Consider the following 18,138-nt stretch of genomic DNA (forward strand, 5'->3'; position numbering starts at 1 on the left):
GTGTGTGTGTGTGCCCTGTGATGGGTTGGCACTCCGTCCAGGGTGTATCCTGCCTCGATGCCCGATGACGCCTGAGATAGGCACGGGCTCCCCGTGACCCGGATAAGCGGTAGAAGATGAGTGAATGAATGAATGACACTACCTAGAGAAGTCAGACTTTTTTCTTTCTTTCTCTGTCTTCCTTTCCATGTTTTGTTTTGTGAAAGAAGCGGTTGTTTTCATTTAAAATTAGGTGTGGAAACAAACACATGCACAATAGCCTCCAGGGGGCTGCAAAGCAAATCCACTTTGACAGTATGGACAAACTTAGCTGTTTGTTAAAATGCTGAGCAGCATTTCCCTTTCCCCAGGACATCTATGCAAACTGAAATGCACCATTGTTTACAGTTTAGAAACCTAAAAATAGATCTAACTAGATGAATGTGTAACATCAGGTAGAGATGCTGCGAATGTAATAAAACAATGAATTAACTGCCGTGACTTTGTTTCTATGCTGCATCTTCAGTAGGAGGGGACATTCCCATGGACATACGTCTGGGCGGTGGGCAGCTGGTGTCTGAAGAGCTGATGACCCTGGGTGAAAGCCTGTCGCAGACCACTGATCCATCTCTGAAGCTCTTCCAATGTGCCGTGTGCAACCGGTTCACCACTGACAACCTGGACATGCTGGGCTTGCACATGGGGGCAGAGCGAACGCTGCCTGAGGATGAGTGGAAGGCCGTGGTGGGCGACTCGCACCAGTGCAAGCTGTGCCGCTACACCACACAGCTGAAGGCCAACTTCCAGCTGCACTGCAAGACTGATAAGCATGTGCAGAAGTACCAGCTGGTAGCGCACATTAAGGAGGGTGGCAAGGGTAATGAGTGGCGCCTAAAATGCGTGGCCATTGGGAACCCGGTTCACCTCAAATGCAATGCCTGTGACTACTACACCAACAGCCTGGAGAAGTTGCGCATGCACACCGTCAATTCACGCCATGAGGCCAGCCTCAAGCTCTACAAGGTGAGTGATTATTACAGTTGTATAGTTTTAAACTAGAATTGCTCAATCCTCCATTGATCCAGCAAATGAATGAAGCTACTGCCTCTACCCCTCCCCATGCACTCTAACTGTATTTACGCTGTGGGTGATGCAACCATGTTGTATTACGAAGCCTAGACAGCGGAGAGAGAAGCGGCAGGAGTCGTTAGAGGCAGAAGGACATGGCAGGTCAGCAGGGTAGGATGGAGGACAGAGGGTGAAATTGGTGGTAGAGAGGATGAAGAAGTGTGAAGTGACTGAGGAGAGAGAGAAGGGTTCAGTGCTAATACTCCTCGGAGCGGAAAAGGCAGGATCGTTCTCGACAGCTGTATTGATTTTCTCCAGAGTTGGAGCTTCACCTTCTCCTCTAATCATTCCATAATAGCCAATGGATGAACACTCTCTGAACAAATGGCTATAAATCTAACGGGCCTGAATCCACTTAGGCACCTATCCTGTGTGTCTGCAGCCCAGGCTCTCAGCGTGGTTAACCCAAACTGGCATCATAGCGTACAGGGACTCGTTTTCTTTCCCCCTCTTTATCTGTCCCTTTTCCACAACCGTTTCTCACAGACTGAAACAGATCCCCTGTCACTCCCCCAAACATTCTCTGAGATATTTACATATAGTCATTCTCAGAGGTTCTCAGAGGGCACTCTAACCCCTCTCTCTCTCTCTCTCTCTCTCTCTCTCTCTCTCATTTTGTCTTTATTTGCACAAAGACTTGGTTTATATGTGTTATGCTCTTAGAAAGTAAATGACTGAAAACAAACATTACATGTTATCAGTTTTTTATTCGTTTAACATTTCCAAGAGCATAGCATTTTGTACAAAGTGTCACTGTACCAGAGCAACTATTGCCCAGCAGCATTTGGGAAAACAGATCGTCTTTTACGGCAGGCTTTATCACATTAAAAAGCTGTGGTAAAACAGAATAATTTGGAATAACAGCCAACACTCCATCTGCTCCATCAGTCAGCTGTGGGTTCTTTATGAATGGGTTCCTTCCAGTCCGCTGATAACTTTATTGCAGGCTTCCTGTCTTCAAGCTCTCTACAGCACAACAGCATCCAGCTCAGTAACAGAAAGAAATTGTTTCTCAGCACACCATTAAGGGTGAAGGTGTGAGATGGAGCTCCCAGGTCAGCCATAACACCGGTCCGAGTGGATGATGCCCGACTTGGCCGTCAAAGGCAGGGCCTAGCACGCAGAACCTTCAGAACCTTTGGGGAGGCTGTTCGACCACCTCACACTGTTCAGGCCTAGACATGTATTTACAAATTCCTCAACAACTCAAATATGTAACATGACCCGCATGACTAGCCTGTGGAAGCACTCATTTTGCTTCAGGCACGGTTTTTGACCTAGCGAACTTGGTTAAGCTCGCCTTCAGCACCTGGCTATGCAAATTACTTTTTCAACCCACTTGGTATGTTTGGAATTGGCATTAATCTTCACTCAAGGGTTCATGTAATTACATTTTCCAGATCAGTTTAGAGGTAGAGCCACATCTCTGTCTCATCACCCTATGTGGAGAATGAGGTATCGCAACTGCGATATTTTGAGCCCATCTCCTTTTAATTGGAGGCTTAAAGATGTTCGACACATCAAGCTCTGAGGTACTTAAAACAGTTCCTTAACCCACAGAACTCCAGGGATCCAAAAAGTAAATGAGATGTAGGCAGCAAATATAGCAACATCCACATCATCTCACCTGCTAATAGAAACATTCACAGCTTGATAAGTTGTTCTCGGCACTTCGTGACCTATAAACGGGTGTGTTTTAAAACAATAAGTACACGAGAACGCTAGGTTTGTTTGTCGACATGCCGCTCTGCAGCATCACAGATTTCATGTCCCATTTGCTTTATGGCGATGGTGGTAGGCACTGACAGACCAAGCATGATGTTTTCCTGCCAGAATGACTAGGTTTTGTCTGTGAAGAGGGGAAAAAAGTAACCTGATTCAAAAAAGTGTAATATTTTTGGACTTTTTGGAGAGAACATAAATCAAGTCAGCGTAAACAGGCTGTTAGATGTGGGAGATCATTGGGACACTTCACCCAAATCAAACTGGTTTGCATTAAACAGTCTCTTTGTGTGCATGGCTCCGTATAAATTGGAGCCTGTAATTACTGGAATTAAAAAGGAAGGTTTAAACTGAGGGCTAAGCTGGATGGGATAATTTGAGTGTCTGTGGTATGCAGCCCATATTAGGCCTTTCTAAAAATATGCCTCCTCCCACCACTCCACATATTGGAATGTTCTGAAAGCCCATGGAAAGCTTGGGCAAGTTGTTCTTACCACATGGACCACCATAGAGCCCAGTCCAGGGATGAGATCAGGCCGTTCCATTTTACTTCTCTGCTGGTCTGTCTTTTTTACTCTTCGTGAACTTTCACCTTCCCTCGCACTGTACAAGTTCCTGCTTGCTGGCGGTTTTGTAGCGGTCAGCATGATGTCATGATGGTCACCCAATAAGCACTTGCAGATGAGCCACACAACAAAATTCATCAGTTTACTTTAGTGTAGTCTTTTATTTGGACTTTTTCTCTTCCAGAGCTGAGCGTGGAAGTCCACTAATTCACCAGTCCCTCATCTAAATCACCACGATATACAAAAGAGGTGTTTTAATATGACAAAAACACCATATCACGGTACACTTCAAATACAGTTCTACAATATATGCTGTACGTATCACGATACGTTTGATAAAATCTGGTTATTAAAAAATGTATTATTAAATACTTTGTGTCTTAAGAAAGCTTAAAACTGAAAAAGAGCAAAACTTTTGCAATAAAAAGATTACTCGGATATCTCAGCAAGGTGTACTGTGACCTGATTTCTCACAGTACCGATATTATACCACCATATTGTCCAACCCTACTCAAAAGCCACATTATGGCCACATTATTCAGGTCTCAGTCTGAAGGTATTTACTGATATATTCATCCTCAGTAAACACTTTACTTGGGCCTGAATTGCACCAGATAAGAAAACACCATGGATGGACTGCCAGCCCATCACATGGCACTATGCACACTTACGGCAGGCACTTATTTCCAGGGATTTCAGTACAGCGTAACAGATATTGCGTCATCGGGTAGGCGTGGCCTATTTGATAATCTAACCCTAACCCTAACCCTAACCGTAGTTTTGGGTTGTTTATTTGTTTTCTAAAATAAATCGACCTGTATGACCGTTTTGTCCTTCGTAGTATGCTGTTTTTTTTTTTAAAGAGGGCGTGTTTTCAAGACCTCCGGAAACACGCCCACTTTACGTCGTGGTAACGAAACCCCTGGAATTTAGTGAATGGCGCACACTTACATCAACACACTTACTAAAACCTGGGGCGGTTTGCAATTTTTTTCTAGGATGTGGGAGGAAACTTGAGGTACCCTACACAGATATCGAAGGACGTGCACAGGCAGGAAATCAAAGACAATCTGAACTCGAGGATGAATACCATGTGATACCATGTCATAAACGATTCTACACCTAAATTTACAACCTCGAGAATTGTCGACACGGATAAATCTTGAACGAGAGTACCCTGCCGAGCCTTTGTAAAGTCTTAGGTAGAGAAGATTATACAGTAAAAGTGTCTTCAAGTATCTGAAGTACTTTTAGATTTAAGTAAATACACTTAAGTTGTAGAGCAATTATTTGACCAATTACCACAGCAGTTAATCAGAACAATCGCTAACACAACATCTGGCTTAAATACCTTTGCGTGTTATAAATAACTTGTGCTCTGGCTAGTTTGTTCTTGCACACAGAAGTACGGCGTGTTCCCAACATTCACTATGGGTGAAAGGAAATCTAACTGTGTTTAGAGAGGGGGGAAAGTAATAAACTCGAGAAATACTCAGATGTGCATTTCAGTGATTGCACTTTGTGTAATCGGTTATGTAGATCATGTAGATGAGAGAGCTAAACTGGAGTTAGACATGAGTCTGGACTCTTCCAGACAACCTGGGTGTAGTCTGGACAAGCCAGGGCCAGGCGTGAGCTTCCAGTCAGACCTTTCAGGGGAGCTGGAGGAGCATGGGGGTTAGCTGGCTACCTTCCTCGTCTCGGGGGCCACTGCTATCTGCAGTAATTGAGATTGATTGGATGTTATTTTTCCTCTTGCAAATGTAGTCCATTAGCTTGGCACATGCATAATCAGTTTAGGCCGCAGTTAACTGAATGTAATCATGTTCCTCGGTGTCTGCTCGCACAAAATCCACTCCAGATGCCTCTTGGCCGTGGAAAGAGAGGAAGAAAGTGCCGTCACTATCACATAGGGAATCTTTACCCAAGAAACCCCTTGTACACTACCTCCCCTCCCTAGTGTCTTTTTTTTTCCTGGTCTCGCTCTATTAAATGCACAAGGATCTACACAAACTCACATGTGCACACAAGCACACATTCAGCCACTACCGCTGGCCCAAGCTTGTGCAAATAGATCACATTCTGTCATACATCGGCTCCGCTAATACGGTCCGGCCCACCGAATCCAGCCACAGGGTGTCGGCATTTTTTTGGACAGGCTTTCCTCGTCTTATTTTCCCCTCCAGTGCAATCCAACTGGAGCAGCTCAGCAGTGTGGAGGGAAAAACGTCCACGCTCGGCAGAGAACAGAGGAAAAACACAGTAAAACAAAACAGACAGTGATGCAAGGAAAGGGATTAACCATGGCCGCCACAAGGAAACACATTAACGTGGCTCTCTGTAACAGCTCAACCCTCCCATTAGTCAGACTCCAGATATGTTGCCTTTTATTTTTATCACCGAATAGTACAAAAGTGTTGCATTTCTGTAGCGCTGTCTGTGTAGGATGCAGGGTGAGGAGAAAGATAGGATAGAAGAGACACACCCCAACTATACAAGCTAGCCCTCCAGACATCAGTCAAGAGTGGAGATGGAGAAAGGGCTGGGGAGGGGGGGGGGGGTGAAAGGGTCGGGATGGGGGGTGTAGGAGGGCAGGCGTCAGGTCTGAGAGCGATAGAACGAGGCAGAGAGACGTTTAGACGGAGATACTCTCCTAATTATCATGGCTAGCCTGTGATTGTTCAGTAATAGTGCTCAGTGGGCAAAAAAGGTTGCTCCTCTTCCAGGAAGAGCCGAGCTCTGATTTACTGGTAGTACAGCGCTAATAAAGCACTTGCACTGTGTCCACACCGCCACCACTCAGACATCCTGCTCAAAGCCCCCCTCCTTTCCCCCCATCACTGTTAAAGACATAGTAGTCCTACCACCTTGTACAGCTGATACAGATGATTTTTTTCCCTCGACGTGATAATATAAAATATTATATCAAAAGATTTTCCTCTTGCAAAATATATGCATGGATGCTATTTGGTTTTGCTCAATTGGTGTTTAAGTTCAGGACAAGACCTCCACTAGCGTGACCTGTGACCTTCCACATCACCTCTGAGCCTCATCTGCTCCTTTCTGCCTAGAGGGCAATGAACTCTTGCTTTACAATAAGCCAAACACAAAATGGCTTTCTCCTTAAAACAGGCCCAAGGATTGGCCAGTGAAGCTTCTAGTCATAGATTGAGTGGGAGTGGATAAGCTCGGTGTTGGGCCGTAGCACAAAGGGAGGGGTCAAGGCTGCATATCTCAGGCAGTCTGGTGCAATTTCACAACTCTTTGCAGCTCCCACGTTGGAAAAGGCCAGCCGGCGACCCGTGGCTGCTCAGCTGCTCCGGCCCTGCTGATGGTTAGCAGTACATCTGTCCTTCTGTGTGTGTGTGTGTGTGTGTGTGTGTGTGTGTGTGTGTGTGTGTGTGTGTGTGTGTGTGTGTGTACATTCGAGTTCTCTCTCTGTTTGTTAGAATTGTGAAAGTAAGCACAAAGAGGTACCAGATTTGAAAATGGGGAACATAGAGATAAAGCGCCTGGCCTGTTATACAGAGAGTACGTTAATGTGTGTCGTGTAAATAGCCAAATTGTATTTTGATTACTTTCCACCACCTATTTTTTTTTTTTTCAGACTGAACTTTGCCGTATCAGCTGCCTAATCATCACACAGTGAAAAAAAAATATCGTGTGCATTTAGGGTTTAGGAAGTCGAACTAGGAGGCGACTGACGTAAAGATGCGTATCCGTGCCATGTGCTCGCCGCGTCCGAATGAAAGTGTCTCGCCCATTTTTTCCTCCTCTTGTCCTAGAAAATTAATAAACAAGATGGCTACCCGTCACACACCACAAATCGGAGCAGCGTGGCTGGGTGGTCCAGCGCTATGCTCTACTTAAGGTTAAATATCTTTAATCCAGCAACCCTGAAAAGCTAAACATTCTCCACTGCCAAATGTTCCCTCAGCCTCCCCCCCACACACACACACTCTCTCCGACTCTTTCTCTCCTGCTTCCTTTTCCTCTCCTTTCCTTTTCCATCTATCTCTCGTCGTGTATTGCTCGTGGCTTGCTACAGAGTTGTTTACACGTCGGCTAATTTATTCGCTCGACGGTAGAGCTGCGTTTCATCAAACACCTTATAAAAGATAAACAGAGGAACTGGCCTTAGTGAAAATAGAACAAACAAACAATGTTGTTTTTGTCAGTTACCTCATTTCACCTTGTCGTTCTGACCAGATGCTTATCATTTTTAACCTAATTGGGACGAATCAGCTCTGACTGATAAGTGACAAATTATTCCCTTCCCCTAATAACGCATATTTCTTTTAATGCGTATAATTGCATGCTTGCTCTGTGTTCAAGAAATAAGTGGCATGTTTAATCAGGACTACTCTATCATTTAATGTTGCCTTTGCTCGTATTTGTCAGTCAAATTTTTAAGGCAAATTATAACTTGACTGAGTGGTAGGACGGAAGTCCTGGGTTGTTGCCCTATTGTTTGACTGGTCACCGTGGAAACCGAGTCATCACTTTGTAAACAATGTCCCTTTGAAGAGACAGAAAGAGAAGGAGACGGAGAACGAGGAAAGGCCGACTTACTAACATATCGGCATCAGTACATCATCGCCCAAGCAGGCAGATTATTGTAGTCTTTTGAGCGTCTTTTGCTTCAGTGCCGTTCTGCCCCTGGTGCTTATTGAAGGGAAGAGGGGCAGAACGTCTACATGTGTGTGCTCTTTGGGTTTTGGGAAGCTCAGAAGAGTCCAGGGACGGATAAATCCAGGCCAGAAAACGAGGCTGTGGACCCCACTCACTGTTGCCCCTTTTGACCCAGTGACTCATTTTTACGAGTTCATCACAACAAGATGGGTTTGAGGAGATGAACACTCAGCCCATTCACATTACTCTGGACCTGTAGAAAATACACTAAAGGCAGCATCGACTTCATTGATCTACATTCTGTGTTCATGAAAAACAGTAAAACTTAAGACAAAGAGGGTCCCAACTCATGCGCCATGTCGACACGGGGGTCGTCTTTCCGGACCACAGCATTCGAACTCAGACGTGGCTTGTTGCTATGTTACGTTAGACTTGCAAATGATAGTATTGAATCTACTCAACATTTTCACAATTCAGAACACTAGACCCTTAGCGTAGCGACCGAGCGCATTCTGTATGCGCCACGGTACAGCATGCGTGGGCTTGCGTCTCGCGGTGTTAAAATCGACTCCTATCTGAGTCTGAGTCTGATGTAAAAATAAATTCAGAAACACGTCGGGTTTTGGCCTTTAGTGTGAGATACAATGATTGATTCTTAATCCCAAAATGTATCACCCAATGTAGAGATCTACAAAATGTTCAAGAAAGTGTGAAGAGAAGAGAGATGTGTGCTCTTAGCAGAGCAGTGAGTTATTTATAAAGGTCTTTCTTAATGTTAAATATCTTTAGTTGCGGTGTTTGGAAAATAGATATAATTATTTTATTAATTAATTGAAAAACACATAGTGCATACAGTTAATTAGTGGGTTAACACTTCTGTTTCCTAGGATCATCCTTTTTCACTTTAGAGCCTAGGTTCGTTCATCCGTTCATCTTCTACCGCTTATCCGAACTTCTCGGGTCACGGGGAGCCTGCGCCTATCTCAGGCGTCATCGGGCATCGAGGCAGGATACACCCTGGACGGAGTGCCAACCCATCGCAGGGCACACACACACACTCTCATTCACACACACACTCACACACACACACTCACACACACTACGGACAATTTTCCAGAGATGCCAATCAACCTACCATGCATGTCTTTGGACCGGGGGAGGAAACCGGAGTACCCGGAGGAAACCCCCGAGGCACGGGGAGAACATGCAAACTCCACACACACAAGGCGGAGGTGAGAATCGAACCCCCGACCCTGGAGGTGTGAGGCGAACGTGCTAACCACTAAGCCACCGTGCCCCCCAAGTTTGTTCATTGGTTCATTAATTCAGTCACTCGTTCATTCATACATTTCCAGTGCAATCTATTGACACACAGAAAGTGCAGAACACAGAGGAAGCTCATATAGACGTGTGAAACGCATAGACCCGTAGTAACCCGTGCTCAGGTTCCATCAAACTGGGTGACGGAATCGTGATGTAGCATCGTTTATTGCTAATCATTTCATCGTTTGTTTAAAAAAAAATGAATAGCTGTAGATAATAGTCATTTAAAAGCCCACAGAAAATCTAGAATCGGAGTGTGAGATGCCTGTTCTAGATGGATCTCACACTATGACCAGGGGGTTTCCTGAACGTCTTTTGCTGAGCAGCACGGAGCTGAAAAAGTCAAACCCAGCCTCCCCTGCTGAGACGGACGCCCAGTGAAGCGTCTTATGTACAGCCTAATTGCTGTGCGCCGAAGTCCAGGGTTAGGACTGGGAGCTGTAAATCTATCAGCATTATGGGGGCAATGATCTCGCCAGATGTAGAGTGCAGATTTTCATCCCTTTGTAATTAAGCAGTTCAGCCTGGGGTGTCATATGGTTTTTATTGGGGCCTCCTTTGAAAAAATCATTTCGCACCTTGTTTTCTCATCAGGCGCTTTATTATATATATATAAAGAGGATAAAACTGAGAAAAGAGATTTTTATTAATATATATATATATATATATATATATATATATATATATATATATATATATATATATATATATATATATATATATATAAAAACAGGAAGAGAAGTGTCAACAGAAAGGTTGAACTCTATTAGAAGAGCCATATGGGAACCAAAGGAACTTTCATGAAGCGAAGAGTGTATCACTTGGTCTTCATGCAATTTTTTGTGGCTCTTCATGCCATCTCTACGTTCTTATTCCTCTCCCCGTCCACCTGCGTTCGCCTTTATGCTTCATAGGACGACGGGAGGGAACGAAAGTGCCGGCGAGAGGTTGAGGGACAAGCGGAGCTGTTTTTCAAGGGCAAATATTTACTGCGACTTTATAGCCCACACATTCTCTGGCTGCAGCTCCATGTACAGAAGTGCGAAGGAGGAAAACACACACACACACACACACACACACACACACACACACACACGGTGTCATAGGCTTGCTGGTGCTCTGATCCCCCCATGTAGCCCCTCCTGCTGATGTGGTGAACTCTGAGGTCAGCCTTTTGGAGGTGCCTTTTTTTTATTGGTCACAGCTGCGGAAATAATGGAAAGCATTTTCTTTTTGGTTCTGTACTTTAAGCGCTTTTACACGTTAGTGTTTTATGAAGCATTTTTTCAAATGGTCACCTTGATTTATGAACTTGGTGCTCTGGCTGCAGAGATGCGACCTGGGAGACAGTGGGGGAAAGTCTTCGGCGCTCCGGCGGCGACTGCAGCGCTCCTCGACCCTCGCTTCCAGAGCATGACCACATTTAGCCAACACCAGGTTTTACATTTGATTTCAGCAGCTTTGGATTCTTCATATGAATGTTATAATCTGTCACTGCTTAGGAATTTCCTTCATTTATATTTGTTGGGTTGGAGTGGTTTTGTTCTGCTAATTTGAACCAGAAGGTCTGGGCTACTGTAGCAATGAAATCTTAGGGAGATTTTATATGTTTTTTTTGCTACTTGAGTAGATTGCTAACCCTAGATCTGGTATGCAAATGATTATTCAAATTATTGTAATATTAAATTAAGCACTGAAAGAGGGGAGGGGAGGAGGAGGGGAGGACCTTATTAATGAGTTATATGAAGCAGGCTTTATTAAATTTTTGTTGATGTTGAAAGGGGAAGGTCTAGAGATAGAGAGAGATGATAAGAGATAGAAGAGAGAGAACGATGAGAGATACGAGAGAGAGAGAGAGAGAGAGAAACGTAGAGAAAGAGAGAGAGAGAAAGAGAGAAGAAGAGAGAGAGAGAGAGAGAGAGGAGCAGAGAGAGGGAGAGAGAAGAGAGAGAGATGGGGAGAGAGGGGAGAGAGGAGAGAGGAGAGAGAGAGAGGGAAGGAGGAGAGGAAGAGAGAGAGGGAGGGAGAGAGAGAGAGAGAAAGAGAGAGAAAGAGAGAGGAGAGAGAGAGGGGGAGCGAGGGAGTAGAGAGAGAGAGATAGAAGAGAGAGAGAGTAGAAGGAAAAAGGACAGGTAGAGAAGAGAGAGAGAGAGGGAGAGGGGGGGGGAGATAAGAGAGAGAGATAGAGAGAGAGGAGAGAGCGCGAGGGAGAGGTGAGGGGGAGAGAGGGCAGAGAGAAGAGCTATAGAGGGCGAGAGAGGAAGATAGTTAGAGGGGGAGAGAGGGAGAGGGAAGAGAGCGAGAGAAGAGAGATGGAGAAGGAGAGAGTCAGATACGAGAGATAGAGAGAGAGAGAGATATAGACGGGGTAGATCGGGTGAGTCGTGCATATCTCGCGAGTGCTTTAAGTGCTCTAGCGGTATAGCGAGCGTGGGCGAAGGTCTATCTCAATCTTCGCAGATCGCTATATAGAGCGCGATGAGAGCTCTCTCTCTCTCTCTCTCTCTCTCTCTCTCTCTCTCTCTCTCTCACACACACACACACACACACACACACACACACACACACACACACACACTAAGTGTATTAATTCAGCACCATCAGGTCCCACTGGTTCCAGATCTCTATCCACACAGTACATGCGGAACCAGGCTTTTGTTCTGTCCTATTTCTGAACAGATCTCCAGTGTCCTGGCCCTTGCTTCCACAGAACAGTATCGCTGATGAGTTATGAGGCCAGCTTTGGTCTCTTCAGCATCTAACGCTGCAGGAGAATATTTTCTCTCTCTCTTTCAACAGGGATCTTGTTTCCCAGTTCGTAACATAACGACTAGATTGCTAAAGACTGTCCGTTCTTTCTGTAACTACGAAATACAGGCTTTTCCTCTTGTTATTTCGATTCGCCGCTTTATTCGTTATTTCACTACCAGTGTAAGCATCGGACATTTAAAGTGCTGCGTTTTAAATATTTAAGTTTATGCATTAATAAATGAAAGGACGGATCGATTCTCGCGCATTAATTTCGCATTATTTGAAGACAACATTTTTTGGTGGAAAAAACAAATTCTCTGAAGTCTTTGAAATTTATTTCGGTCCAAGCATGACAAACACGATGCAAGCTGTTTAAAATCCACATGATTAGCCTTTCAACTTGCCACTTATCTGATAAAGTTGTGGTTTCTATGGAGAGGGACTGGCTGTCAGTTCTTGGAAGTGTGTCAAGTGCTTTCGAAGCTTGAAAATCCTCCTTGGCCTACTTGCAGCAGAGAATTCCCAATATTCAACTTAACTTTTAAATCATTAAACACGATAAAGCCATCTCCACAAAGTCAGGGCTTTATGTACGAAAGTCAAATGCCATCTGCCATCTTCTATCAGAGGCAACAGCCATCAGAGTGGGGTTACGAAGGCAGAACAGGAAAAGCCATTAACTGCCAATCACCGCATCGATCGACAAGCCAGAGCACCACTACCATCAGACCCCCCAGTCCTCCTCTTTACTCCCTTATGCATGTTAACGTCCTTACATCCTCCTTTATTAGGATTTGCCTGATGATGTCAGAGAGACAGCTCGAGATTAGGATTACTTCTTGAACTGGGATTTTTAATATAGGTGGTCAACATGGAGACACATGTATTTATCTCCATTTTTAGTAGTCTCTCGTACTGAAACGTCTCTCTCTCTCTCTCTCTCTCTCTCTCTCTCTCTCTCTCTTTCTCTCTCTCTCTCTCTCTCTCTCTGTCTTCAATACATTTTAAATACACTTTAATAAAACAAGCATACTTCCTTAACCCTTGTACAAACCACTTAAACAATCACTATGTCACCGCTGCTCTTCATCCCCCGTTCCAAGTTCTGAGGGGTTTTTGAGGGGTCTCCAAATTAGATAAAAAGGGGAAACTAACTTCACTTAGTCTCAGTGAAGGACAAAAGAAAAAGATCGCAATTGATTTTTTTTTTGATGCGTTCCCCATTTTCGACTGCATCGTTAAGACCGAGGGTCATTAAAAGAATATATACCTACATCCCGGCTTAATAGAGATGCTGTATATCAGAACAAGATCAGGCACGGAGGTCAGGGCTGGGGGGAGCAATTAAAGACGATGGATCTGCCCGAGGCTGGCCAACCCATTGTGCACGCTTCAGGCAGGAATAGCTAGGTGGGCAGAGAGATAGCAGGAGGCGATGCTTATTGAACGCTAGCCTCTTATTAATTTATTGATCTAGCTTACTCCGGTACTTATGACAGTACACTAAACTAGAATGTGCATTGAGATATAGCAGGTAGTGTAATTTGCTGTGGTTAGAACACCTGTCAGGTGGTCAGGATTTTTATGTGTTTTTGGTTATGACTATATTCATTATTCTGGAATGAGGTATACGTTCAGACTCGCTCTTCATAACCACATAAAAAAGGCAACCAGAGATGCAGTGATAAATGTGGCCTGTGGCCTTTTACTCCCAAGCCCCGATGCCACGGTGGCCTCATCGACCGGTTCGGGGGGGGAGATAGGGAGGAGTGGAGAGAGCCATAGAGGGAGAGAGGGAGAGAAAAAGACAGTCAAAGATACAATCCAGACCAGGCAGTCATCCCTCCTCTAATATCTCTTGTCCAACTCGTAAATATTTGTGTGGCTGATTTATAAACAACTCCAACCTAAGTCGAGATCAAAGTGAACTCTATTGGATATAGAAGATCTTCTCGGATTCGCATCTCCCTACACGTTGTGCTTATGCCTATTAAAGAGCAGGCCATATATTACGAGCCATATTGGCAGAGTGCTTCAGCTGTGGCGGCAAGATTCTCAGGCCACAGAGGAACGACTCGGATAGCTTAAACACTGAGCACTTATGTACAGTTATGTATGTGCTTTCGGACTCTCCGAGGTGACCGGCAGAACGTAGATTGGAGTGAGGCTGCTATGTAGACTATGTATGGCTGCGATAAAGAGGATTAGGAGCCAGCGAGTCACAGCCAGGAAGATATCGGACAGCTGCACAAAAACCAGGATAGGAACGGTGGTCTCCGGAAATGAAGTCACACAATGATCCTTACTTCCCAATCACACCATGTTCTTCCTGCATTAGGGAAACAAATGTTCGAGTCCCTGGTCTAGTCTATGCACAAGAGCCCGTTACAGAGATCCAGGCTCTAGATCCAGGATCCAGATCCACCAAAGATGAATGTATCTATAACATCGTGACAAATTAGTTATATGATTAAAAGGACCCTTTCTGAGGTGTACTGTATGATGTGACATCAAAAACCCAACATAAGCTTTCCAAGCACTCCTGAATCTAAGCCGATTTTTATAATTTGCCCGCGGGTCATAAGCATCAAGATGAGAGGATTTCTGTCTGGTCAGGTCAGCAGGTGAGCAGCTCTCAGTACTCAGTAGGCAGACGAGAGCAGAGCAGTTTCTTATGCACCGGCTTCAAAGCCAAACGCCACCAGCTCCACCCTCCCCATCAGAGATCTGACGTGGAGCAAAGCAGCCACAGCTTTGGTCTGGCAAGGGGTTACTGAATTATTACTGATGCTTTCGGGGTAACTGTCCGACCACAGGTCTGGAGTGTATTAATCATTTATTTGATTGTCTGCATGTGCTGATTAATCAATTTGAGGGAGATCTGCAGGATTAACTACCCTATTATTCCCTTGTAAGAACAGATAAGAGATAAGGCTTTAAAATATCATGTTCCATTTATCATTTATTTTTAGTCCCCTGCTGATGAGGGTGAAATAAAAACTGTGGAACCTAAAGGGAATGGGTTGAGGCACAAATGAGAAAAAGATGAGTAGAATGAAAAGGAGAGAGCTTTGGTTTTAGTCTTTAAAGCAGCATGAAGCAGAACGTTTAAGAGTACTTCAGAGAAGGTGCATCATGGGAAGGGAGATCACGATCAGGCTTTTGATTGGCTGAAACGATAAAGAACAAGCAGAGAGTGAAGACATGGAAACAACAGGAAGTGGGGGGTGGGGGGGGGTGGGGACTGGAGCGAGTGCTGAGAAAGCATTAGAGGTGACATCACTGGATTCTTCTCTTTAGTTCCTTTTCAGGTGAGTGAGTTTTTACCTGCTGGCAGTTCTGCATGATCGAACAACGGTACTCGGTAGTTCCTGGGTGCCGCACCCTTGCCAGATCTACTCCATAAATTCTCTTCCCACTGTCTGGTTAATGTGTTATGTCATGTGGTAATTCCTTTGATTCCGACATACCTTGGTTTGTAAATACATCCAGCTCTCAAAGAGCTGTGGTTACTTTTACAAGCATGGCGCCCCCGGCACTTGGAGAGCAAAGGGGCGAGAGAGAATACGAGTGAGCGAGAGAGAGAGAGAGAGACAGAGAGAAGGAGAGGAAGACGCAAGAGAGAGGAAAGCAAGAGCCTTTTTAGAAACTGAACCGACTCATCCTGTGGAGTCTGTGCCAAACTTCTAGCCTTGCACAGATCTCCAAGCTGAACGAGGACCACTAAAAGCACACAGTGGCCCAATTATGTCCTTTTTTTCGGCACATTGTTCTTACACTTTCCCCTCTGTGTATTTCCAAGGCTGGTCAAAATGCCTTCGGGATAATTGGTTTAGAATTTTAAGAAAATTCTTAAAATGTTTTATAATGTTGTATACTGGAATAAGGAATGTAACACTCTGTATAGTATAATAACCCACGACAATGTGACGTGATGCTGTTACATACTGTAACTGTGTATATTAATGAATAACACATCATACTTGTTAGCCTTTGGATGCAGATGGATTTAGACCCGTCGTCCAGCAAGCTACCGCTTATAACCTCTTACGTTATGTCGGCTCACCGGCCTTTATATGTTCATAAGATGTTAAACCTTGAAGCATTAACACCTCTGTTCTGAGTGACGTGACGTACGGCTAAGTACGGTGACCCGTACTCAGAATTCGTTCTCTGCATTTAACCCATCCAAAGTGCACACACACACACACACACACACACACACCGTGAACACACACCCGGTCATTTATGCTGCGGCGCCCGGGGAGCATTTTGGGGGTTTGGTGTCTTGCTCAAGGGCACCTCAGTCGTGGCCGACCCGAAACTCGAACCCACAACCTTAGGGTTAGGAGTCAAACTCTCTAACCATTAGGCCACGACTTCCCCGGCCATGTCTTCTGAAGCACTACATATGGTTTAACTTTGTATTAAGCCTAAGAATCTACAAGGAACAAGGACAAACATGAAATATGTTATTTCTCCTTCAAACACATACCCAGACAGTGAAATTCGCTGTGATACTGCAGGAATGCAGACTACGGCCGAGTATAACCGCCGACGAAAGGTTCTGAAGGCGGTTTGGGGTATTATCGGATTCTATCGTTATTATATAGATTAATATCATAAAAATATAAAATCAAATACACAGCCTGTGCAATTTACATTAGAAGAGACAAAGCTTTGCTGTTCAGGCTAATGTTGATAGTATTAAATGTCCTCAAATGGGCCCCAGCACCATGACCTCCACAATGACACAGCAACTAATGGTGTGAGCCAGTTATTTTAGGAAGCTCTTGTGCTCAGCTAGCAGAGTTCGTGCTTTCAAAGGGGCCTGGAAAGCTTTTTTTTGTGCACGCCGTGACTAAAGTAATGGATCTGCCTCCAATTAGCCTGTGCCGTGTTTGATTTTCGTGATGACGACCATATCTCAGCTGTAATTATGCCGCACTTGGAATGATGAGGGTTTAGGTTATTGATCCGCCATCGATCCGACTGATCAATGAGCGCTTTGTTTCTGTTTTTTTTTTTTTTATGGAAAGCAAAGTACTGTTTTTTTGACCGACTAACGAGCAGGCGGAGCCGAACGTCTATGAAGCGACGTGTGTTTGCGGATCTCTTATGGGCCGTGATGTGAGGGAGAATAGAGCGTGGGGTGAGCTTTGCCCAGAGAGATTCACTTTTCAACACAAGTACACAAGCTCCACTGGGCATAGGATAGAGACCAGAGCTTGAAAAAAAGAACTTATTTCAAATTCAAGTCTTGCTGAAGGGCAAAACAGGTGAGCCTCCAGGGCAAGTTTTATCCTGCTTTTGAATACAGAATCCACCTTTCCTTCAAAAATATAAATCTTGGCTTCTGGTATTTTAAGCTAACTCTTCATTTTTTTGTTTGTATAAAATTAGCCACACGTATCGTCTTTAAAATATATGTTGTGGAAGTTCGTTCCTGATATCGTGTCATTTATATTTATGGCAATTGGCAGACACCCCGATCTGATCTTTTATCTCATTCATCATACAGCTGGGCAATTGAGGGCTAAGTGCCTTGCTCAGAGAGCCAGGGGTGGCAGCGTGTTAGACCTGGGATTTGAACTCATGACCCTCTGATAACCCTACACTCATTCACCTCTGTTTTGTGTATCTTTGCACTGCAGACTCTTTCTGCTGTATAAATGTTAAAACAGCTAACGGTTAACGTCACCATATCGACGAATACATACATACATTCTCCCGAATCAAGGGTACTACAGAACGGGTAACGTATTACACTCACTCTCACTCATCTTCTACCGCTTATCCGAACTTCTCGGGTCACGGGGAGCCTGTGCCTATCTCAGGCGTCATCAAGCATCGAGGCAGGATACACCCTGGACGGAGTGCCAACCCATCACAGGGCACACACACACACTCTCATTCACTCACACACACACACACACACACACACACACACACACACACACACACACACACACACACACTACGGACAATTTTCCAGAGATGCCAATCAACCTACCATGCATGTCTTTGGACCGGGGGA

General features: G+C 44.6%; 1 protein-coding gene across 3 annotated transcripts in view; it reads left to right on the top strand.

The window, feature by feature from the left end:
• The window catches only part of zfhx3b (zinc finger homeobox 3b), a 165,387-nt gene that overhangs the window by 66,232 nt on the left and 81,017 nt on the right, over positions 1-18,138 (top strand). For 2 of the 3 annotated variants that reach the window (XM_047807003.1, XM_047807008.1), the window contains exon 3: positions 506-1,002. In XM_047807003.1, coding sequence (XP_047662959.1) covers positions 506-1,002 — 497 coding nt within the window. The remainder of the gene's footprint in view (positions 1-505; positions 1,003-18,138) is intronic. The other variant, XM_027178505.2, reaches the window with a different exon arrangement.

This window comes from Tachysurus fulvidraco, chromosome 2, assembly GCF_022655615.1.
Source record: "Tachysurus fulvidraco isolate hzauxx_2018 chromosome 2, HZAU_PFXX_2.0, whole genome shotgun sequence".
Lineage (NCBI taxonomy): Eukaryota > Metazoa > Chordata > Actinopteri > Siluriformes > Bagridae > Tachysurus > Tachysurus fulvidraco.